The sequence below is a fragment of the Rhipicephalus microplus genome, chromosome 2 (genome assembly GCF_043290135.1).
Source record: "Rhipicephalus microplus isolate Deutch F79 chromosome 2, USDA_Rmic, whole genome shotgun sequence".
Classification (NCBI taxonomy): domain Eukaryota; kingdom Metazoa; phylum Arthropoda; class Arachnida; order Ixodida; family Ixodidae; genus Rhipicephalus; species Rhipicephalus microplus.
This window is the reverse complement of record NC_134701.1, coordinates 290,055,884-290,079,475: the sequence shown is the minus strand read 5'-3', so window position 1 is coordinate 290,079,475 and position 23,592 is coordinate 290,055,884. Positions and strand designations below refer to the sequence as shown.

At 45.3% G+C, this 23,592-nt stretch overlaps 1 protein-coding gene across 3 annotated transcripts in view; it reads right to left on the bottom strand.

The window, feature by feature from the left end:
- gig (TSC complex subunit tuberin) overlaps positions 1-22,146 on the bottom strand; it is a 162,390-nt gene extending 140,244 nt beyond the window's left edge. For 2 of the 3 annotated variants that reach the window (XR_012888402.1, XM_075882244.1), the window contains exons 1-5: positions 21,784-22,146; positions 21,641-21,727; positions 11,914-12,024; positions 9,429-9,508; positions 3,145-3,209 (exon numbers count right to left, since the gene is read on the bottom strand). Coding sequence is in view for 2 of the 3 variants with exons in the window: in XM_075882244.1 (XP_075738359.1) it covers positions 3,145-3,209; positions 9,429-9,508; positions 11,914-12,024; positions 21,641-21,727; positions 21,784-21,912 (472 nt within the window). In the remaining variant the exon portion in view is untranslated. The remainder of the gene's footprint in view (positions 1-3,144; positions 3,210-9,428; positions 9,509-11,913; positions 12,025-21,640; positions 21,728-21,783) is intronic. The other variant, XM_075882245.1, reaches the window with a different exon arrangement.
- Positions 22,147-23,592: the final 1,446 nt, after the last annotated feature.

Below are 23,592 nucleotides of genomic sequence, written 5' to 3'. Positions count from 1 at the left end.
GCCCATGGGTGTCGGGTGTGGTCCTTGTAAAGAAGAAAGGTCAGACTAAGTTTCTGCATAGACTACCCGAAACTGATTGCCGTCACTGAGCGCGATGCTTACCCTCTTCCAAGAATTGACGACACTCTGAATGGGCTACAAGATAGGAAGTACTTTTTCTCGCTTTATCCTAAAAGGTTTCCCTGGGCAAGTAGTGCTGGCCGGCAGGTGGGGGATATGGTGTCAGTGGTGGTAGCAGCGGAGTCTGGCAGCGGAATTTAAGTGGGGCAGTGTCCTGACAAGAGTACTAAAGAGCGCAGTGGCAAACAGCAGCGACGTAGCTCATAGCTTCTGGCTCAGACTGTGGCGCTTCGGGGATTCCAGGGATTGCCGAACTTCCTCGTAGACAATATCAGCAATTCAATCCACTTGAGGCTGCGGCAAAGGTAACGGCTTGTGCAGCTCTTACGGACTATCGCCCGGATTGTCTTGTGCAGGTCGTCAGTGCTGAGGGCATGAGCCTCGGAATAGTTCACAGTTGAAGAGTGGCGGTTATACTGCCTTGTGCGCATCTCAGGTGCCTTCTCGATTGTCGTGGCCTCGATGAGAAATTCTTCAACAGTCTTGAGCGGGTTGTGCACAAGCTCCGCAAACAACTCTTCATTGACACCTCACATTAGGAATTGGAGCTTCTCCTCCTTGGCCATGGTGGAGTCAGCATGATGGAACAGCCAGGTCATCTCTTCAATGAAGATGGTCACGCTTTCGTTCAGGATTTGCACACACGTCTCCAAGATAGTACCGGCACGTTCCTTGCAGACAACGCTCGTGAACATGCTGAGGAACATCGTCCGAAATAAATCTCAGCTTCCTAGCCTGGATTCCCGATTCTCAAACCACGTCTTCGCAGCACCTTCTAGGTAAAAGTTGATATGGTGCAGTTTTTTATCGGGGTCCCAGCTGTTCAAGCGGCTACTTGGTCAAACGTCTCCAGCCAGCTTTCTGGGTTTTCCATTGATGATCCGCGGAATGTTAGTGGCTCTTTGGGCTACCGGAGCATGATTGGTGCAGGTGGCATGGCAGTGGTCATTGTGCCTGTGGTTGAAGCCACGGTCTTGGTTTCCCTAGTGTTCTCAGGTAGAGGCCCAAACTCTGGCGGTAGACCTTATCGCCTGCAGCTTGTTCGCTGCTCGGGGTTGTTGTCAATGTCTTCATGACTGGCGTTGAGCTCACTGCTTGATGGGGTTGCCTGGTACATGAAAGAAGCAGCACCTCCACCAGATGTCACGGGGCCGTGACGTCAATGTCAACACTGTAGTTTGAAAATCAACCTGTTTATTCAGCCAAACTTGTGGCCTGCTAACAAAAAGTCAGATTACAGCGATACACACTGGCATTGAGCATCGGCTCTCGATCAACTGACAAGCAGCAAAGCGCATCAGCATTTATACATGTGGTGTTGAATATTCTAGCTTCATCACTGGTTGGCGTGCAAGCTCTGGAATAATCTCGAGTGTTCGTTTTCTGCACGCTATCTTAACAGAACGATCTCGCGAACCTTCTCGAACAATGAGGTGCAGATTGTGCTGAGCATTCCTGACAGGCTTTGTGGCCGAAAACTGAACGCAACAAGAGTGAAAATAAGAAATGTGCATCACAATAGTTAAACACAGTAATACAATGAGAAGGGCTAGAGAAGCATGGACTGCTGGAAGAGTTAGTAATTCATCTTAACTGAGTTGCACAAAAAAAATTGAAGTACAAAAGGAAGACACCAGGACACTATGTCCAGGTGTCTTCCTTTTGTACTTCAATTTTTTTCACGCAATTCAGTTAAGAGGGGCTAGTTGGCTTATGTTGGCTTGGCGAAGTGCTTATGGTAGGGGAATCTACAAACAACACAGGATGCAGTTTTTAAAAGGAGTGCAGCTCATCATTTTTACAGTCAACAAAAAGAGCAAATGAACAAGAAAAAAATAAAGACAAACAACAGAGCGTCATGTGCCCACATCAAAGAGCTCCTTCCCCTAGTTCTGTAAACAGTTCTATTGTAAGCTGAGCAACAATAAATTTATCTAATGAATAGCTACTTGTGGAAAAAAATGAGAAGTGATGTACATTGTTAGTAAAATAAAATTAACCTACGTTAAGTCTATTTCTTTGTCAGGTTTCCCTGGAAGGGTCATATGTGACAAATGACGCGGGATTTAGCTTGAAGCTGTTGCATAACAGTTAATACAAGGATTTTAATCTGTGCACATTGACTCGGCTGGACCAAGTGGAGAGGCGAGAGAGTCGAAGTTCTGTCGGGAAATCATTTCGCCTGTAAATATTCAAAATAATCTGAACAGCTTTTTTTTATACTCTTTCAAGTGTAAGAATGTTGTTTTTTGTGTGTGAAAAACCATGCAACACGGTTATATTCCAGCATTGGTCGAATAAGACTTGTATAAGCAAGATATCGTGTATTTATGAGCATTTAAATTTAGGAGTGTTAGCGCTGCAAGTAGCCATGGCGTTCAGTGCTGCGGAGCATTTATTTTCTGCCTGCTGGCGTCATGAAGCACACAATATTTTTACAAGCTGGCAGCTGATCAATAGTTACAAATACAATTTGCTTATAACTTACACTGAATCAGTTCACACATATAGTCTCAGTACTGAACATTTTTCAAAAGTAAACTGCTTGATGACACAGACAGGATTAGAAAAACAGAACACTGAGCTAGTTGGTAAGTATTCATTCTAAAAGACAGGGCATCCAAACACGAACACGAGAAAGAAGTAAAAACACCACGTTGTTAGTCGGCGTTTATGGTGTCTCGGATTTTGCTTTGTGTCCAAGTTTCCTACCCTGTCTCTCAGAATGACACAACATGGTCTGTAGAAATGCTAAGTCCCCATATGAAAGCAAGGTATAATAAAACCAGCTTTCTTCTCAAAATGCAGAACACTTAATAGAGTGAATTCATGTAGAAGAAAAGATGCACAGATGCTTTTCTTGTTTTCCTGTGTCCACAATGTTCAATATTCTGCTCCTTTGACAAGATATGTCAACCAGCTTAAATGAACATGCAGCGAACGGCTTTCATGATTTTTTGTACCTAGCATAAATTGATTATATTTTATAGTGTATTTGTCTGCAATGCAGGCAAGTGGACTCACCAGCCTGCTCTTCAAAAAGGTTCAAGCATTTGCCGTTGTCCGTCAGTAGACGCACCAGCTCCAATCTGTGCATGCAAGAAGATCATGTTCTTAATGGCACCTGTTCCAGCAATACACTGAACTGCAAGCCCTAGAGAGATATCCACAATACTTTACAATCAACAGGCATCAAAAAGGATATTCCTATGCCAAACCGCATGACATGAAATCGAGCAAAACTCGCCTCCCTTAAGGTGAATGCTTGAGACTGCCTGAGCGAGCACGTCATGTACTTCCTATTTGTAAAATTCCTTTTACACAAGCAAATTCCGCATAATTTACTTGTCAAGCGGCACACAAGTCTGCCAAACCAGTTCTTGCACCCTTACAGCCTGTCACATGGCCACCAAAACACTAGGCAAAGCTGATCATGGACACTGCTGGTTTGCTAGGACTTGCTGCATATGAGTGCAGATTTGCAATTACATTAGTTGACTACCCCTCCAAGTCTGGCTAACATCTCCAGTATTTCATTAAAGCACTTTTCTCTCTCACTCCAAGTGGATTTATTCATGCAGTCACTTCTGAAGTAGTCACTACATTTTTGTCAGCACTTAAGCACTTTTCAGGAAGAAAGGCTTCCCAGAAGAAATTGTAAAGGACGACGTTCCTTAATTCAAGTCATAAGTAGAGGCCAGATGTAAAGGCACAAAAAATCGGGATTTAGGCAACTAAAACAGGCAGGTAAAACGAGTTTTAGGCCCGTTTTACAAAAATTCAAATTTTCAAGAAAAAAATGTGCGGGACCTGTCTCTACTACATAAAAGCAAGAAGAAATTATTTAGCTTACGATGGTACAAAGGCACCAATCGTTTAGCATAGCCATGCAATTTTTTTTCCAGCAGGCTTTGTAGAACACGGTCTCTCCTTTTATTGTCCAGCGGTGACTCAAGTGTCCCCCGTCGAGAAAACCTAGACCCTACCTTCCCCTGATGACACTTCACAGTTTCGCATTCATTCTCATCATCATCATCACCATCAGTCCGACTACATCCATAGGCCTCTCCCATGTTCCGCCAGTCAACTCGGTCCTGTGCTTGCTGCTGCCAGTTTATACCTGCAAACTTCTTAGTCTCATCTGCCCACCTAACCTTCTGTCTCCCCATAATCCGCTTGCCTTCTCTGGGAATCCAGTTAGTTACCCTTAATGACCAGCAGTTATCCTGTCTACGCGCTACATGCCCGGCCCATGTCCATTTCCTCTTCTTGATTTCAACTATGATATCCTTAACCACTGTCTGTTCCCTAATCCACTCTGCTCTCTTTTTGTCTTTTAAGGTTACACCTACCATTTTTCTTTCCATTGCTTGTTGTGTCATCCTCAATTTAAACTGAACCCTCTTTGTAAATCTCCAGGTTTCTGTTCCATAGCTAAGTATTGGCAAGATGCAGCTGTTATATACCTTCCTCTTGAGGGATAGGGGCAATCTACCTGTCATAATTTGAGAATGCTTGCCAAATGTGCTCCACCCCATTATTATTCTTCTAGTTACTTCAATCTCGTGGTTCGGCTCCGCGGTTATTACATGCCCTAAGCAGAGAGTCTTTTACAACTTGAAGTGCACTATTACCTATCTCGAAGCGCTGCTCTCTTCCGATGTTGTTGTACATTACTTTCGTTTTCTGCAGATTAACTTTAAGACCCACCTTTCTGCTCACCTTGTCTAACTCCGTAATCATGAGTTGCAATTCGTCCCCCGAGTTACTCAGCAATGCAATGTCATCGGCGAAGCGCAGGTTACTAAGGTACTCTCCATTAACTCTTATGCCTAACTGTTCCTATTCTAGGCCTCTGAAAACCTCCTGGAAGCACGCAGTAAACAGCACCGGGGAGATTGTATCCCCCTGCCTTACACCTTTCTTGATTGGTATTCTGTTGCTTTCTTTATGAAGCAATATGGTAGCAGTTGATCCCCTGTAGATTTCTTCCAGGATGTTTAGATATACTTCATCGATGCCCTGATTACGCAGTGTCTGGATGAATGCTGATATTTGTACTGAATCAAACGCCTTCTCGTAATCTATGAAGCAGGTATAGTGGTTGGCTATATTCTGAGCATTTCTGTATTACCCGATTGATAGTATGAATGTGGTCGATTGTTGAGTAGCCTGTTCGAAATCCTGCTTGTTTCTTTGGTTGATTGAATTCTAATGTTTTCTTAACTCTGTTAGCAATCACCTTTGTAAATAGCTTCTATACTACGGAGAGCAAGCTAATCGACCTGTTATTCTTCAAGTCCTTCTCATCTCCTTTCTTATGTACTAAGATAATGTTAGCATTCTTCCAAGACTCTGGTACTCTTCCCGTCAGGAATCGCCTCGTAAACAGGGTGGCTCGTTTCTCTAACACAATCTGTCCTTCATCTTTCAGCAAATCTGATGTTACCTGGTTCTCACCAGCAGCTTTACCTCTTTGCATGCTCTCCAAGACTTTTCTGACTTCTTCTATCATTACTGGTGGGGTGTCATCTGGTTTACTGATAGTTCTTATAGTATTAAGGTCGGGGTTGTTCCGGCTACTGTACAGGTCTCCGTAAAATTCCTCCACTATTTTAACTATCCTATCCATAGTGGTAGTTATTTTACCTTCTTTGTCCCTTAGTGCATACATCTGATTTCTGCCTATCCCAAGTTTCCTTTTCACTGCTTTGACGCTTCCTCCGTTTTTCAGAGCGTGTTCAATTCTCTCCATGTTACACCGTCTTACATCATATACCTTACGCTTATTAATCAACTTCGAAAGCTCTGCCAATTCTATTTCGTCTGTTGTACTTGAGTCTTTCATGCTTTGATGCTTTTTAATGAGGTTCTTTGTCTCCTGGAACAGCTTGCCAGTTTCCTGTCCAAGTACAATACCTCCAACTTCCACTGCACACTCCGTAATGATACTCGTCAGATTACCATTCATTGCGTCAACGCTAAGGCTGGTTTCTTCAATAAGAGCCGAGTACCTGTTCTGAAGTGAGACTCTGAATTCCTCTACTTTCCCTCTCAGTGCTAGGTCATTTATTGGCTTCTTGCGTATCAGTTTCTGTCGTTCCTCTTTCAAGTCTAGGTGAATTCGAGGCCGTACCATTCTATGGTCACTGCATCGTACCTTACCAAGCACTTCCACATCCTGCACGATGCCTCGGTCTGCACTCATTGTAAAGTCTATTTCGTTCTTATTTTCACCATTAGGGCTCCTCCATGTCCACTTACGGTTTCCTCGTTTTCGGTAGAAGGTATTCAAAATCCGTAAATTATTGCGTTCTGCGAATTCTACTAGAAGATCTCCTCTGGCATTTCTAGTACCAATGCCATAATCTCCCAATGCCTGGTCTCCAGCCTGCTTCTTCCCTACCTTCACATTAAAGTCTACCATCAGTATAGTATACTGCGTTTTTACCTTACTCATTGCCGATTCCACGTCTTCATAGAAGCTTTCAACTGAAGCGTCATCATGGCTGGATGTAGGCGCGTAAGCCTGTACTACCTTCTTCTTGTATCTCTTATTGAGTTCAATTACGATACCTACCACCCTTTCATTAATGCTATAGTATTCCTCTATGTTGCCAGCTATGTTTCTATAAATAAGAAACCACACTCCCAGTTCTCTTCTGTCAGCCAAGCCCCGATAGCAAAAGACGTGCCCGTTCTGTAGCACTGTATAGGCCTCATCTGTCCTCCTAACCTCACTGAGCCCTGTTATATCCCATTTAACACCCTCTAGCTCCTCGAATAGTACAGCTAGACTTGCTTTACTAGATAAGGTTCTAGCGTTAAACGTTGCCAAGTTGAGGTTCCAATGGCGGCCTGTCCAGATCCAGAGATTCTTAGCACCCTCTGCTGCGTTGCAGATTTGACCGCCGCCGTAGTCCGTTGCTTCGCAGCTGCTGGGGACTGAGGGCCGTGAGTTAATTGACCTATGCATGTGGGAGGTAATGGCCAGATACTGCACCAGGGTGGCCAATCCTTCTCTGGTGAGGGAGTGCGTTACCGGCGGTGGTCACCGGTGAGGCCGCACCCCAGGCCTCCATCGCCACGCGGATTTTTTTTTTTTATCCGGTTGAGAACTGCGCAGCACCGAGATTCGAACCACGGACCTCTTGCATGCGAGGCGGATGCTCTAACCGTCTCAAGGGACTTGCAAATGGCAGCATCATTAATATCTATTTGCAAAACTATTTTGATGCTCGTGGATTCTCTAAATACTGAGCGCTTCACAAACTTGCAAGGAGGCTCCTCAAGACACTTGCAACCTCTTTCGCTAAAAAAGCTCTTGGGAGAATCACACTGAAAAGCAGTCAAGAAAGGCTGCACAACCATTGAAATGTTTAGGGAAAAGTTCAATTTTGCAAGTGCAAGCAAGTCCTTTAGAAAAGCGCTGACGCTCTCGTATGCTCTACATTTTGGCATGAGCAGCCTGTGGTCGCCTACAACATCAGTGTAGTGCTTTAGGTGCTCTGACATTGCCAGGGCTCCCTCCAGTACTGGTGCATTCTCGACTAAGCGGTGGTATACAAAAAGGAAGTAGAAAGAGCATTCTGATGCATTTGTTCGGCATCATCCTAAAGCTGCACAGCTCCTCTTGTTTCGTACACGTGTGGACAGATGCCTGGGAAATGACGAGCAGATGACGCGACGCGAATGAATTCATGTGTGTAGAGGCTAATAGGAGTTCCTATTCGCTAAGGGGCCTTGTGGCCTTGACAGTGATGAAACTTCTGAGATAGGTTGCACCCCATAGAGTTCCATTAGCTCAATTTTGCACGGTAACATGAATACCGGTTTCCAACTGTACTCAAAAGCACAACTTAAGGTTAAATAGGGTTATTATTGGCACCGATTTTGAAAATGGGCGTTTATAGAAACTTATCGAACTTTAGGCACGAACGTCAAAAATAGGCATTTACAGACACTATAAAAACACTATAAAAACCAGTCTTAACCTCTAATTCATGCTCATATATCAAAATGACATTATAGACATGCAAGAAACGAAATAGGTATTTGCCTATAATTCGGTCTCTAGTCATAAGTGTTCAAAACTTTTTTCTCAGACAGAGTTATTCAGCATCTTTGCTATTCAATCTACTAGGTGCAAGCCAACACCCAAGTTGAAAAATTCCCCTGCATTTTGAAAGAGTAAATCCAGCCCAGTCAACTTTAATGCCACCCACTGAAGCAAGACAATAGCGAGTACTTGAGCAAACACAGCTTTTACCCCTCAGGCTACTACAGGCTTATGACATCTGCAAGACTTGAGCATAAAAGCCAGCCTCATTCTAGAATTGACATCACAAGGTTACACCCAAAGTCCTTTGCTCCTTTGAATTTTTCGCAGTGCTATAGACCCATAGCCAACTCGGGGAATTTATCGACAACTCAAACAGCAAGGACGCAGGATACTGCAAATTAAAGAGCACTCTTACTGAAGCAACTCGAAAAGTTTCCGAAAAACCTGTATCGATTTACTTGTGGCTTTGTGCTACAAATGGGCAGTTGTTAGTTTCCCTTTCTTAATATTTCAACTTATTAGCGAAAATAGAGAAAGATACACTTTCGACTTATTTATCGAATTCGAAGACAAGAGCGTCGAGTTGGGTAGTCTTTTTAAGGATAAAAATACCTAAAGAATAGATTCACGATTGCTAGAACCTATCTTCCTTCAGTTATTAACTAAATAAAATTCTCAATTCTTGCATCTGATATTTTAAAAAAATTTTCTTATGCAAAAAATGAGAAGTTTAAACACATGTTACTCTGAAAAAACTTTTTTTTGCTCTCAAGTGTTAAATTAAAAGTGTGTTTTTTGCTCTAAAGCGTTGCGGGGGGGGGGGGGGGGGGGCAAGGAGCTGAAACAAGAGCAAAGTGTTAAGGGTCACTAAACCAAACTTGCGACTTCCTTAGAACAAAATAATCAACAAATGAAGCCTCCCACAGAGTATGTATGTACAATGCTTTAGCAATATTATAAGAACTGTTGGGGTCTGGTGTCACAAAACCACGGTATGATTATGAGGGGTGCCATAGTGGAGGGCTCCAGAAATTTTGACCAATTGGGATTTTAACGCGCACCTAAATCCAAGAAGACATGCCTAAAGCATTTTTGCCTCCATTAAAAATATGCAGCCGCCGCAGCAACACTTCAGCCAGGAAAGCTGCCTCAGGAAGACGTGCTTCTTTTTCAAATAAACCTGTTCGTCGTCTGCTTACTACTTGAAGACTCCCTTTGTTTACTTTTTTTTTTGTAAGAACCACACCTTAAGGGCAAATCCTCGGGCAACGACAGGTCCAACACCAGGTTGAAGCAGTGAGCCCTGATGATGTCAAGTGGGTCCCGCTGCACAGGATAAAAAACAGCGAGCTCCACACATGGCACAGAATGATTCATATGTGAAGAAAATGCCCTAGCAACCATCAGGTATAACAACACATTACTAGCATAAAACCAAAGAGCACATTCAATATCCTGAGGTATGCTGTTGACAAAGCAGACCATAAGCTACATTGCAAGTTAGTAAATTTTCAATGCTTACAGAATACATCGCGCTACTGTTTATCCAACATTGTTCAATGCCTTTATGATTAACAAAGAGTTTATGTGTAGTGCAGACACTAGTTCAGTCTAGTATACGATAGCTCAGCATGTAAATCAGCCATAGAAATGTGAATAGGCTTTCTAATAATTAAATTGTGAACACACAAAGTAACCATTCTCTGTAATGCTCTCTGCATGAGATTCTCACAAGACCTCTCAAACAAAATGTAATGTGCAACTATGTTTTGACATTCTAATTTGGCTGTAAGCACCGATTGTGCATTTAGACAATAATGCACGCTACTGATAATGCTTCCCGTACACCACCATTGCACTAATGCATGAAAGGGCCTACAAAAACAATACTTCTTAGCAACATCATGGCAACCACACAAAATACCAGGTTAAAGATAAAGAAATGAGTACACTAAAACAAGCAAACGAACTGAAGCAACTGGAAAATTGAACCCAAAAGGTAGCATGAGTCAACAGATACCAATCCAAACCTACCAACTGGCCAGCCTTCCCTTTAGTAAGTTTAGAGACAAGTCTGTGCAGCAGGGAGAGTATAATATAAAATAGTACTGCATGAACTCGTGCAATGCCAATCTTTATGATGTAGTGGCACTTCCGAATGATTCTCAGGAAGATAGACTGAGATGCAAATAAAAATTTGAATATACTACAGTAACCATAACGCAAGACTATGAGTGGCACTCGCATTTTGATGTTCATGTTCTCCGGTGTATTCCTTAGTGTTAACTTCGAGTATTACTGCACTGCCAAAGCAGATTTCAAAAGTCACATAGCAGGAAACTCGTGGTTGAGATGTACTCTGCCAGGCACTGCAACAATCCTGAGTGCTCACAAGAAACGTGCCTGCTCTTCCAATGAACTGAATCAATTAAGAGTCATTAATTACCCTAATACCTCATTTGCTCTTATCTTAAGTAAACTTAAGTTGCAATATCGTATGTATCCAATATAACTATTAACTTGAACCAGGAGCGCTGATTTCACACAAGCTTTATTTTTAGAACATATTTGGTAAATATTCTAAAAACAGCTAAATGCTGGCTGGCAGCTATAAAACTTTTATTTGTGTATTTGAACAGTATCAGTCAGCTCGAAAACCTTTCGCTTAACCTTAAAGCCACGCAATGAGAAACTATCATCGCACATTTTCAACCAATAGACAAAAATATAGCCTATTTTTTCTTTATTTTTTTTATTCTATCTTCTATCTTAACATCTTTTTTTCTCTCTCTCTTGCTATCCGTACTTTCAATCCCCAATCTCCTTCCAAAGCCAGAGCAGCAAGTCAGCGATTAGCATACGTCGGCTACATTTTCTGTTTTTTAATAAATACTTCTTTCTCTCTCTCTAGCTGCTGGAATCAAGTGCTTGACTGGATATGCACGAAGAGCAACAAGAGTGTCACTCGTGCCACTAAAAAGCTTTACTAGAATCCCGTATGCACATACGTATCCACCATAGAGTTTCTCACAAACTTATCTAGAGGGAAATCTGGCACTAGTGAGCTGCTGGATGCAAGGGAATGACGGCATATGAGAGCTTCAAACTTGACTCGGATTTGTATACCTCGAAAACGCGTCTCGCTTCGCGTTAAAATCACTGATATCTTACTAAAAGAGCACGTAAGAAGCTATTTATTTTTGTCATTGCACAGAAACGTGTTTTATTTAACACTAGAATGTTCTGCGTCGATGTGCAATCTTACGAAGGGTAAGAAGTAACCAACGGCTGCTAAACTTGGCAGGCAGACGACAAAGCGAGCGTTCCCTCCACGCACTTTTGTCCTCTGTTTCTTTCTTTCACCGTTTGGTTGTGCAGTAAAGGTAAGGGGACTTTTATTTTAGAGTATAATATGCGTGGATGAGATCCGCTTTTGAACGTTTTGTTTCAGAGAAGCTATATTTACACAGTCGTATTCGCTGTTGAGTCGAAGGCTCGCTCAACACCTGCCAACACAACCCTCGCAGACACATATACCTTCATTCCCAGTGCACTAACAGGGCCGTTTATGAAATTGGCATAGATCGTGGCACCACACTTCCCTCTAGGTATTCTTGTGAGAAACTCTACGGTATCCACAATAGTTCACTACTAGTTCTTTAGCTAGGTCACGACTGGTTGCATAAGACAAGCATCAGCTACCAGGGGGCACTAGAGGTATTCACACTTGCCTGGGCTCGAACCAAAGTGCAGTAGAAGTTAAGCACCACATGGCGCACCTCGGTGCCGTGAGCCGGGTTCAGCAGGTCACAAGTCAGGCTATACAGGCTCTCTGCTGCTCCCTGTCAAAACATGAATCAAGCCATGCATAAAGATGGCACTGCTTTTCAAGCTTTCTTTAATGCTGACACAGAGGCACTCACAGCCTTACTCTAGACGCTTACCTTATCGAAGATTCATTTACAATGCAAAAAAATTACTGAGTGTATTAAAAAAATTACTGAGGTGTAAATTACTGAGGTGAGAAGCAATTGAATGGGCAGTTACTAAAAGTGCGCTACAACTCTGAATTCATGCAATGAACCTTCAACAAAAAGTTGAAAAGTTGGGTAACTAAATGCAATTAGTAAAAGGAAGTAAAGTTCTCTGAATATCTTTAGGCTGGTGTGTATATTTCGGGTTCAATTCAATTTGCTTCCGATGCACCTTTCATTTTCAGTCTCAGCCCAAGTTACGCACAACATGATTATACACAGAGCGACACGTAAAAACACAAGCCTGAACCCACATTTACGGTTTGTACCCCCTCCCCCCCCACCTGAAATAAATTTCTAGCTATGTCCCTGCCAATGGTACCGAGCCCAGATCGAGAAGCATCCTTCACAGACATTAAAGCTGTACTGGTTTCTCTACCTATGACAGCCCACTACCAGGAGGATGCGCACACAATTATGCAAGAGCCTGTGCTCTTTGACATGAAGGCATTCTACTCTTAGACAACTCTGATGGTCACTTGCACCTTGCTGCAGATGCTAGTTGTCAGCACAGTGAATGTATAATTCGGCACAATGCATCCAAATTGCCTGGTGGTAGTTCCGGCTACCGAAATGTTTATGCCCGATGCTGACGGCAAATCATTCCCAAATGTTACCACCAACAGCAATCTTCATTGCCTTCAAACAAAAGAATATCACAGCTTGAAATTGGCCTGGTGGATTCTCAAACTGTAGGATTACTTAGAACCATTCACTACAGTCAGTATCAGCTCTTAAGTAAGAATTCTGCACCTCTGAAGTTTCCAATTTGAGCACATGAACTTCATCTATGAGTAGCCCAATGTGCAGAAAACACTGAAAATATTAGATGCGGAGCATCTTATACTCGCGCCTTGTAGTGCGCCGTCCGCACCGCTTCTCGAACATTCGACAGCTGACGCGCGCGCATGCGCCGTCGCCCACTCTTCCACCATCTGTGCATCCCTTCCTCCTCTACACACCGCGCGCGCTTCACTCCTCCACCATCTGTGCACCCTTCCTCCTCTACACACCGCGTTCGACATCTACAATTCTCCTGATTCTCCAGTGGACGCGCATGTGGCGTCGCGCTTCGAGAACATTCAACAGCTGACAGTGCATGCGCCGTCGTGCTGTATATATACTCAAGGTCGGCGCTCGCTGGCTCAGTTGCCGCTCGTCGGTTGGTTTGTACGGCGCGTCGACGTCCAAGGTCGCGGTGAAATGAATTCCAACGAATCCACAAACACAATGATCGACGTCCCTTCGACCAGCGCCGCCCTTTCGCATACGTGTGTACGTGTTCACTCATTTAACACCCCCTCCTACAACCACGTTAACCAATTTAGCCATCGACCCAAGTAAGTCGCAATTTAACACCCCATTTCACAACCACGTTAACCAATTTAGCCATCGACCCAAGTAAGTCGCACTTTAACACCCCGTTAACCAATTATATGGTCCGCATCCTCCTCAGTGTTCCCCCGAGGGAAGCTGCGGGCAATTTTTTTTTTCTGACTGTCTAGCTCACTACCTATTAATGCAGGTAAACAAAGTGACATACACTATCTACTACGGTATTTTTTGTCCTCGAATTGAGAGAAACTCTTCCTAGATTCCTGTCATGCATCAAAGCATATGACAATCTGATTTTCAAGTGACGCGCCCCGATGCATTTGTGGTCGATCACATCGGCCAATTAAGAACAATAGCGAACTTTTTTAATGGTTATGGTGGCACGGGTTGTCGGCAGACGTGCATCAATACATATCCTCCTGTTCCATCAAGAAAACACTGGCACATCTGATTGTATCCCCATTACAGCATATTGTGCGATTGGAGGTGCCATTTAAAGGGACACTAAAGGCAAATGACAATTTATGTCATAGTGAAAGCTTCTCCCCCCCTCCTCCAATGTATGACAACTAAAACGGCAATATTATAAACAGCAGTGCCCTACTTACCAAGAAATTCAACTAAATGTATCACACGACGTGCATCACGAGTGAAACATTTGAGAAATGATCCCGATGACATGAGAGCGCCGCCCAGCGCCGCCTTCCGCGCAGAAGAACCGTGCAGTTCCGGGGATAACGTCGCTTCCTCCGCCGAACCACCTTGCAGTTCCGGGTATGTCTGCGTCTCCTCAGCCGAGCCACTGTGCCGTTCCGGGAAACTGGTCTCGCAGAAGAGTCCCAAAATGCTATTTAAGGCCGTGCCGGCCCCATGTTAGAGGATTTTGCCCCAGCCGACGTAGTCGTGCTGGCCGGCTCAGTACAAACGACAACCTGCTACAGTAAACGCTCCTTTTGTTGCTGTTTTCAAAACGGATTGCCTCCTAAGGCTTCAGCGAAGTCCGCTCGACTGCTCGCCGCTCTTCGCCACCGCTACCATCGCGAGACAGCAAATTCCTAACAGTGATGGCAGCGGTGGGATACGATATCCTACGTTTGGCAAGTCTGATCGGATCTCTGAGCACGAGGACGACCGCCGTGAAAGCGTCTGGCTACGCTGTGATACGCTACCCTACGTTTGGCACGCCGGATCGGACCCCTGGAAGCTCGAGCACGACCGACCTGATACTAGCGTGTGAATACGCTGGGATACGCTACCCCTGTCCTCAACGTTTTGCTGCTCTGGGACCCGCTACCCCGATCTCAACGGCTGAAAAGTTGGATCGTATCTCAGAGCACGAGGACGACCGCCGTGATAGCGTTTGGCTACGCTGCGATACGCTACCCTGTTCTCATCGTTCGGCAAGCTGGGACAAGCAACCCCGGATCTCAACATTGGCAAGTTTGACCGGATCCCTGAAGGCCTGACACTGTTCGACGGCAGCCACGAGTTGGACCATCGTCGGCTACTTTGGTTGGGTGAGTGCCCAACGTTTACTGTTCGTTTCGCCAGACCTCTCTAGCACAGGCAGATGTTAGGAGAGTGTTTTGTTTTGTTTTGGTGGTTATAATTTAATATTCACCTACTTTAAACCACGAGATTAGTTTTGGAGTACGGTGAATATCAGTAGTAGAGCATCACGAGGGACGAGATCGCGATGGAGCAGTACCTGGTGCAGGACCTCCTTGAAATTTGTGGAGCCATGGGGATTTCCGCCGGGTCCGCTAAAACAAGGGAAGCGATTCTCGAGGTGATGCGGGCAGAGAATGTGACGGCCGAGGAAGCTGACGAGTTTTGGGAGCTTATTTGTGAGCAAAAGCAGAAGGCCGAGAAAAGCCACGAAGAGCTCGAAGCTCAAAGGCATGAACAATGGAAGGCCGAAAAGCTCAAAGGCACAAACAATGGAAGGCCGAAGAGAGTCGCAAAAGGAGAGAGCATGCTCTCAGAATGAAACAGCTTGATCGTCAAATTGAAGCGATTAAGTGGCAACGAGCACAATACCGACTCGGACTCTTCAGAATGGACGAGAACATCGTGTCTTTTCTCGTTAATTTTGAAGAGGTCTGTGACGATGTTGGTGTTGAGCGAGATTTATGGTCAGTGAATCTTGCCACGTTGCTTCCCTGCAAAGTCGCAAGCATTTTGGAGCGCTTATCTGCCGAGGAAGCGCATAACTTCGATAGGGTTAAATACGCTGTGTTCTGCCACTTTGCTGCCCTGAGTCCTGCCGACTGCGAAAGTCGAGAATACAAGTACAGCACTGAAGCGCGCAGCAAAGTGCTCGAAATCGAGGCCCATCGCAAAGCGCAGGACGCCAACGTGCGTCAGAGAGAGCGAGATGAGGCGCGGCGTAAGGCGATGGAGGTGGAAGCGCGTAAAGATAAGGCATGCCGAAAAGCCATGGAGGCTGAGGCCCGTCGCGAAGCACAAGCCGCCGAAGTGCGCCGGAGAGAGCGTGACGCTGAGGTGCACCGCGAAGAGTTAGGGGCCGAGGCCCATCGCATAGCTAAGGACGCCGAGGTACATCAGAAAGCACTGGAGATGAAGCCGCTTCGCAGCGCAAATGATCAAGATGAATCGCGTACAAAAGAGCTTGACGACGAGTCGCGTCGCAGGGCGCTAGAGGTTGACGCCTGCCAACAAAAGCTTGAGCAGGATGCGCGACATAAAGCGCTACAGAATAAAGCTCGTGAAAGAGAGCATGAGGCCGACTTCGAAGGCCAGAAAACAAGGGCTATCGACGACAGCGATAGACACCCACCGATCGAAAGCTCTGTAAGCGCGCTTGTTAGCTTCAAAGTCATCGGGACTCCCGTTCTGTCACAGACCTGGCGACAAGCGCACTAAAGCCGCTGTTAAGTGCTGTGACGTCATTAGTCGAGACGCCAGGTTCAGGGCTAGGCGTAGGATCGCGAAAAGGTCCTCTATGAAATGTTTGAAATGCAGATTGCCGCGGAGGTCGAGATTAAGCGAGAAGTGCGTCAAGAAAAACCGAATTTCAGGAAAGTTCGGACGCCGAGATCATCGCCTGGTCTCATATTTTTCTCTGCCGCGTAGAGGCAACCAGGAAGGGAAGCATAGCTTACGCCTAAGCCGTAACACAGGCTCTTGTTCCCCACCGTGGCCAAATGGTCACGGGTCGAACGGGCGGGGTAAAGGACGCAGGACAGATGCTCCCTTGTTCGAGTTAAGCGGCTGTACATCGAAAGTTGGTGCTACCGAGTTCCGAAAACAGATTTGTTCATTGTGCCTTTGTCAAGACCGGATCCCTCGAAAGCTATGGAGTGCGCGACTCCCCAGAGTTCGTCTGAGAGGGCCCCCGTCTTGCCGTTACGAGGAATGAATATTGTAATCAGCTTTGAAAATAACTTTTCTAGTTTTGTCGTCAGCCGTTGAACAAGGAATGCATCGGAATGTTTGCAAGTTTTACTTTCCTTCTCATCGAAAAAGCTGACATTGATTTGTTTGTTTGATTATTTTGTTTCCATAATATTTCGAAAGGTAAAAAGTCAGCGTGTTTTATTTTAACAGAGAGGGCATAGTAAAAGCCCCTGTTTAAGATGCCTTCTGTGTTTGACATTACATGTTATTATGCGCGTCAGTGTAGGTCAACTTTGCCCTTCATTTTGTTTAACGTGCGTAAGTTTGATTTTCATTGTTATTTTCTTACTTTTCAAGCGTGTTTTATTTTGTTGGGATGCTCATTGGCTGAGCACCTTGAGTTAGGGCTTATCGAATGACTTTGTTTTGTTTAGCGGTCTGAAGCTTGCAAGAGACGCCAATGTGCGTGATTCAGGTGTTCTTGGTATTCTAAATTGTAGATTCGGGGCGAAATTGAGTTAACCTCAGCAGCTTCGATCATCCCCAATCTGCCCGGGTCACAATCGAGAATCCCTCACGAAAACAAAAATTCTGTTTGGTTTAGCAGTGTCATGCACTGTAAAGGAGTGTCAGCACTGTGTATTCCTCTCGAGATTCGTTGCTCGTGATGCTAATTGTTAGCCCAGCATAATCTCGAGGAAACATTTGGTTCCTGCTGGTCTGGCGATTTGATCAGCATTTGGGAGGGTGCTTGCTTTGGCCAGAGTGGTTCGGCTTTGTGTTCGACTCCGTCGTTCCAGTGAACCTCCGCAGGCCTATGACAGTCTCAACGGGCGGAGAGAGCGGAACGGCTACCGACGGTCAACCAGCATCCCTCCTTCCGAGCCACGCTGACGGCTCAAAACTCCGGATGCATTGTCTGGCGGCGGGGGTGCTGTTGTGCCACAGACATGTTCCTCGTTCGGGAGCACGTCTCACGAGATCGAGCGCTGTTCCGACGAACTGACTCCCCCCTTCCCAGCGCCGCCTTCCGCGCAGAAGAACCGTGCAGTTCCCGGTATGGCTGCGTCTCCTCAGCCGAGCCACTGTGCGGTTCCGGGGAACTGGTCTCGCAGAAGAGTCCCCAAAACGCTATTTAAGGCCGTGCCGACCCCATGTTAGAGGATTTTGCCCCAGCCGACGTTGTCGTGCTGGCCGGCTCTGTACAAACGACAACCTGCTACAGTAAACGCTCCTTTTGTTGCTGTTTTCAAAACGGATTGCCTCCCTGCTTCGCCTTCGGGCTAAGGCTTCAGCGAAGTCCGCTCGACTGCTCGCCGCTCTTCGCCACTGCTACCATCGCGAGACAGCAAATTCCTAACACCAGATGCGCCCGATCCAGCCATTCACCAGCCTCTCCTCTAGCCTTTTCCTGCACTCTCCAATCGCCTAGCCTGCATGAGTGCTTTGCGGTCATGGGTAAAGAGCCCGTCATGTAGAGCCTAACGACAGAAATCATATGAAGTTATTTTTTCTTCAGTAACATACAGATCGGTGGGGCAGCGTCTTGCATTCCTCGTGTTCATAATGTTGGCTGTCTGGCTGGTTCTGTAAAAGATACGGCATTTTGAGATAACGTGTCGTGGTTCGTGGCCCTATGCGAGCAACCAATTGGGAAGCGTTACTGCAACCCAACTGCATGCACAGGCTTCCAGAGCGCTGTGATGCAGCGGTGGAATTGCTTTGAGCCACAAATAAGGAGCCCGATGGAACAAATCTGACAGACAATGACTTTGGAGTGGGAAACACGTCTGTCGCATCACCAAAAGAAAACGCTCAAAAGCGCGCGCAACGCGAGCAGCGCGGCCCCTCATATAGCGCCACAGCACGACTACTCCCTGAACTAATGCGAACCGACGGCTTTTGTTGATAAGCGCGCATTTGCACTGGCATTGAAAGAAATAAAGGAGGCATTCACTATGACATCCGAGATTTCAGAAAATCGGTCAATGGCCGTTGCTGCTGCTGTGCCTCCTACTACTTTCGCTCTGCTGCTAGAAGTGGTGGCAGCCGTGCAGTAAAAGCAGGCAATGTTCGGCACGGCAACAGTGACATCAGAAAAATCACTTTAAGGCGGGTGATTTGAAAGGCGCTAACACAATGTGAACCATAAATTCAATTTTTTAAAATAAATGCTTCCTCGGCAAAAAAGTAGCATTACTAGATTTTTGGACCACTAATTCAACAATGAACGTCGACTTAATATTTGCCTTTAGTGTCCCTTTAAGGTTATTAGCATTCAATACCTGCAGCTGCTACCACACACCCAGAAGCACCAAGTTGCTTAGTAGCTACTGATTACCCAAATGTACATGTCACATGCCTTTGATTATGGGCCTCGTGCCCTGCCACATTGAATCGCACAGGCATCGCCACCAGATGCCGGCCACAGAAAAGTTAGCCTTGTTTGTAGCTTGCAGGTGGACATTCATGGCAAGAAAGCATGGCTCCTAAGCAGCATAACGTAGCATTGTAGCAGCATGACGTCTAAGTGCATGGCTGCTAAAATAGGTGCAAAAACACCATTCACAAGCAACTATTTGGAAAAAAATTGTGTCTGATGACAACTCTCGACCGCAGCTGTGTGACACATTAGCAACACTTTAAATACCATTGATAAGTGTCCCCAATCGCTTATGCTTTCTTCACCTTTCATTATTTATTTTAAATGTATACACAAACTTACAAAGCCACAAAGAAATAGGAAGATAGCAGGCTGACAATGGAAACATAGGGGCAATATGTTTGTCAGCGTTTTCTTATCTCGTGTGTGATTTCTGACCTGTCAGAACAGCGAGCAGCGGCAGCAGGCGCGGAATCCGATACACGCCATTTTTCGCTTCCTTTTCATTGAGAACGAAAACAATTCCATATAGAGCAGCAAACATACAACATTAAAAAAATCAAAAGCACATCTCAACTCGTATCGTGGTCCACCTCATTTTCCAATAATGTCGAAAGGTTCCATCATGCACAGCATACTGAGTGCTAGCGCACAGCTTGGCGCAAAGTGATGAGCAACTTCGTTTGAAACACAGATTAATGCAATTTCAATCCTATCATAACAGCAGAACAACACATGATCGTCGCTTCTCGTCACCATATTCATGCCAGCCCTGGTGGCCTTGGATAGTGATGCCCTATTCTAGCAGACGACAACCAGTGGCGAACTGATGGGAGCCTGCATTCTTGCCATCTGAAATGTGTTTGTTTGTGCCCGTGTGTGTATATGGTGGGCGGAGAGGGTTACTATCCCTGTTTAGTGTCCACAGAGTTCAACAGAACTTGTTTCCAGCCCAAGCAGCTGAATTTTCTCTGATCCTTTTTTTTTTTTTTTTTCACAATGCTGTTTTTAGCAAAAAGGTCTTTCTGGATTGCCTTGAGACAAAAAGGGGACGAAGTTTTGTTGAATGCTACGTTACAAAGAGCCACTGCAGGCCGGTTCAGTTCTTCAACTACAGCTCTAGACAGTGCTAGTTTAAGAAGTCTTTCAGGTGAAAAAGAAAAACCTGACAGGTAAATATAAGTTAGCACAGCACATTTATACATGCCAATAAAAAAAAAGTTGAAATACTGCAGTTGTCATTCTTGGAGAACAACGGCTGCCACAGCCGTTTTGCCTTTACTTTGAAACATACAGACGGGCACGTAGGCAATTAAAGGCACACCGCTGTCTCAATAAAGGGTGAGAGCAGCAGCGCCTCCATACCAGCACCCGAGGTCTATATCACCACGCCATGATAGAATCCATCACGCTGCTACCCCACTAGAGCATGCAAAAATGATGTACCAACAGAAAATTACTGACATCACAGCTTCCTGCATAAACCCTGGACAGTATGCTGCATCTGCTTTGTTTATGTCAGACATGTCATAGTAAGAAACGACTACAGAAGCACCAAAACAAGCTTGTTTGTGGAAGCATATATAGTAAGGCTTTCCCAGGAGTCTGTTCTCAACTTTCATTCACCTCAGTAGTGTTGAAAGCTGGACTAGTTGGCGAGATATCATTTTCCTGATTTCATTCACCTGCTGCAGAAGCTGATGAGGTGGAAGTGAACACTGTGACCTGAGCTTCCGTCTGACCACATCGGATAATCGTACAGTCAAGCCACTCAATCAGGTTACACTTTACAAACACTATATTTCTTATAGGGGACCATTTCTTGTATATGGTGTTAATACGCTTTGAAGGAGCTCGACACACCGGGTGAATCGTGTACCCAGCGCTGTAAAATGTTGTTGCGCAATTCTGAAAATATACCGTGTCAAAAGCAGTTAGAACGAGTGACACTTTTAAATGATGGGCAGGAGCAGAAACCACGCATTAACTGCCCACGTCAGTGACATAAAACTTCATGTACCTAGATTTGCGTCCGACGTATTTTCTCGCTGGCTATTGAAGGACGCGGAGCAGCGGGAATTCAGCAACTGAACGAGTACGAGAAGGGCACCAGAAGAAAACAGAGGAAGACGTGCAGCATTCATGGATCATGGCATGCTGCAAGTGAAAGCTCTTGCATGGCGCTTCTTTGCGCTTGTGGTGGAAAGATTCTCGCACATTATAGTTCACGCAAAAAGTGATTCTAGTATAGTAAGTATAGCTCGTATGGTCGCGAAGCCTACAGTCCTGAAACAGTCTGATACTGCCTGTTTACTTCACCACAAATATTATGCGTGTACGAGTTACCTGGGCCAGTCTACGGGTGCGCACCACCTCCGTAAGTTCCTTGATCACCTTCAGGCGCTGAGCCACGGAGCAGTCGCTGCCCAGTTCCTGCGCACGCAAACGCTTAGCGGCGGGCAACTGACGAATGCCCGCGGTCTACCCACCTTCAGAACTTCGAGGTCGATGGCATGCTCTTCCAGCCGAGGCACTGCTGGTGAAGACGCTTTGCCGAGCCCGAACAACGACTTGATTCTCTCCAAGGGCTTCTCTTTATCCTTGGCATTTTTTGACATTGCTACTGCCTATATCGCTGCAACGACGCAGGTTGCATTAGGTTGTTTACATTCGCAGTTTCTGTCACGGAATACGACAGCCGCTTTGAGCATACGGGCGCGCGCTTTTGCAGACGACGGCGATGGGGCGGCGCCGTTGCGGCACTCTTAAAATGATGACAGTGGTACACACCGTTCCCTACCGCCGAAACAAGTGAGCAACAGTTCATCTAATTCACATTCTGTGCAAGCACAGTCAACCGCTAACAATCGCAGCGGCACAACTGCAGACAGCAGGATGGATGGATGGATTGATAAAACAGTACCACAGAACACCTATAACTGTACCTTTTACATCGGGCGGCGGCTAACGCCATCTAGCCGTAATACATAGTAAACCAAAAACTAGAATTATCTTTTTTTTTTTTTCCTTTAAATAGTGAAGTTGAGGACCGGTACTTGAAGGGTTTAATTTTCACTCGTGCCTTTACTTTAGCCACCAATCAGATAACCTCCTTCTAGTTAATTCTACCCGCTTAAAGTCTATTTTGCCCTCCCTGTCCCTAAACCCCAGTGCTTTAAAGAACTCTGCGCCATCATCCTGAACCATAGGGTGAAGCCTTTTAAAGAACATTATCAAGTGTTTGGCAGTTTCCTCTTCCTCTCCACACGCACTGCATACCGTGTCTACCCCTTCGTATTTGGCCCGATATGTCTCCCGTCCTCGCCTCTAACAGTAGAGAACTACCTCGAGTACTATTATAGATTCTTTCCTTGGCAATTTCCTGCTTAAAAGTTCGATAGATCTCCAGTACGGACTTCTTAATCACGTCAATTCTTTACATATCAGTCTCCGTTTCCTTCACCATCTTTTTAACCGCTAGTTCTTTTTGGTTTGGCCACCTGCTGTTTTCTAAGCATTTCCCAGTCAACTTCCTGGTTCGCTTCCTCCATTTTGTACAAGTAGCTGTACAAGTCGCTGAAAACCTTCCTAAACCTTCCTGAAAACCTTCATGTACAAGTAGCTGAAAACCTTCCTAGCCCAACGCTCCTCCCCCATTTCTCTCAATCGCTTCTCAAATTTTATCTTGCTGCTAGCTTCCCTGCCCTCAAATGATGTCCATCCCATATCACCTTGCACTCCCTAATTTGGTGTATTCCCGTGAGTTCCTAAAGCAAGCCTACCTATTCCACGTTGCTTAATTTCTAATCTTGCTTGAACTTCTGATCTCATGCACAAGACCGCATTGCCGAACGTCAGCTCAGGAACCTTGACCCCTTTCCATATTCCTCTCACAACATCATACCTATTGTAATTCCACAGTGCCCTATTTTTCATCACTGCTGCATTCCTGTTACCTTTAGTCCTCACGTATATTTCGTGTTCCCTCAGGCACTCGGTCCTATTGCTTATCCATACACCCAGATATTTGTATTTGTCTGTTATCTCTAGCGTGACCTCCTGTATTCTAAGCTCACTACCTTCGTTGTCATTGAAAATCATGACTGCTGATTTTTCCTTACTGAATCTAAAATCTAACCTATCTCCCTCATTACCACAGATGTCCATCAATCTCTGCAAATCTTTCTTGTTGTTGGCCATTAGCACTATATCATCTGCGTACATTAATGCTGGTAGTGCCTGATCAATAAGTTTTCCTTGTTTGACTAAAGAGAGGTTGAAGCCCAGTCAACTTCCCT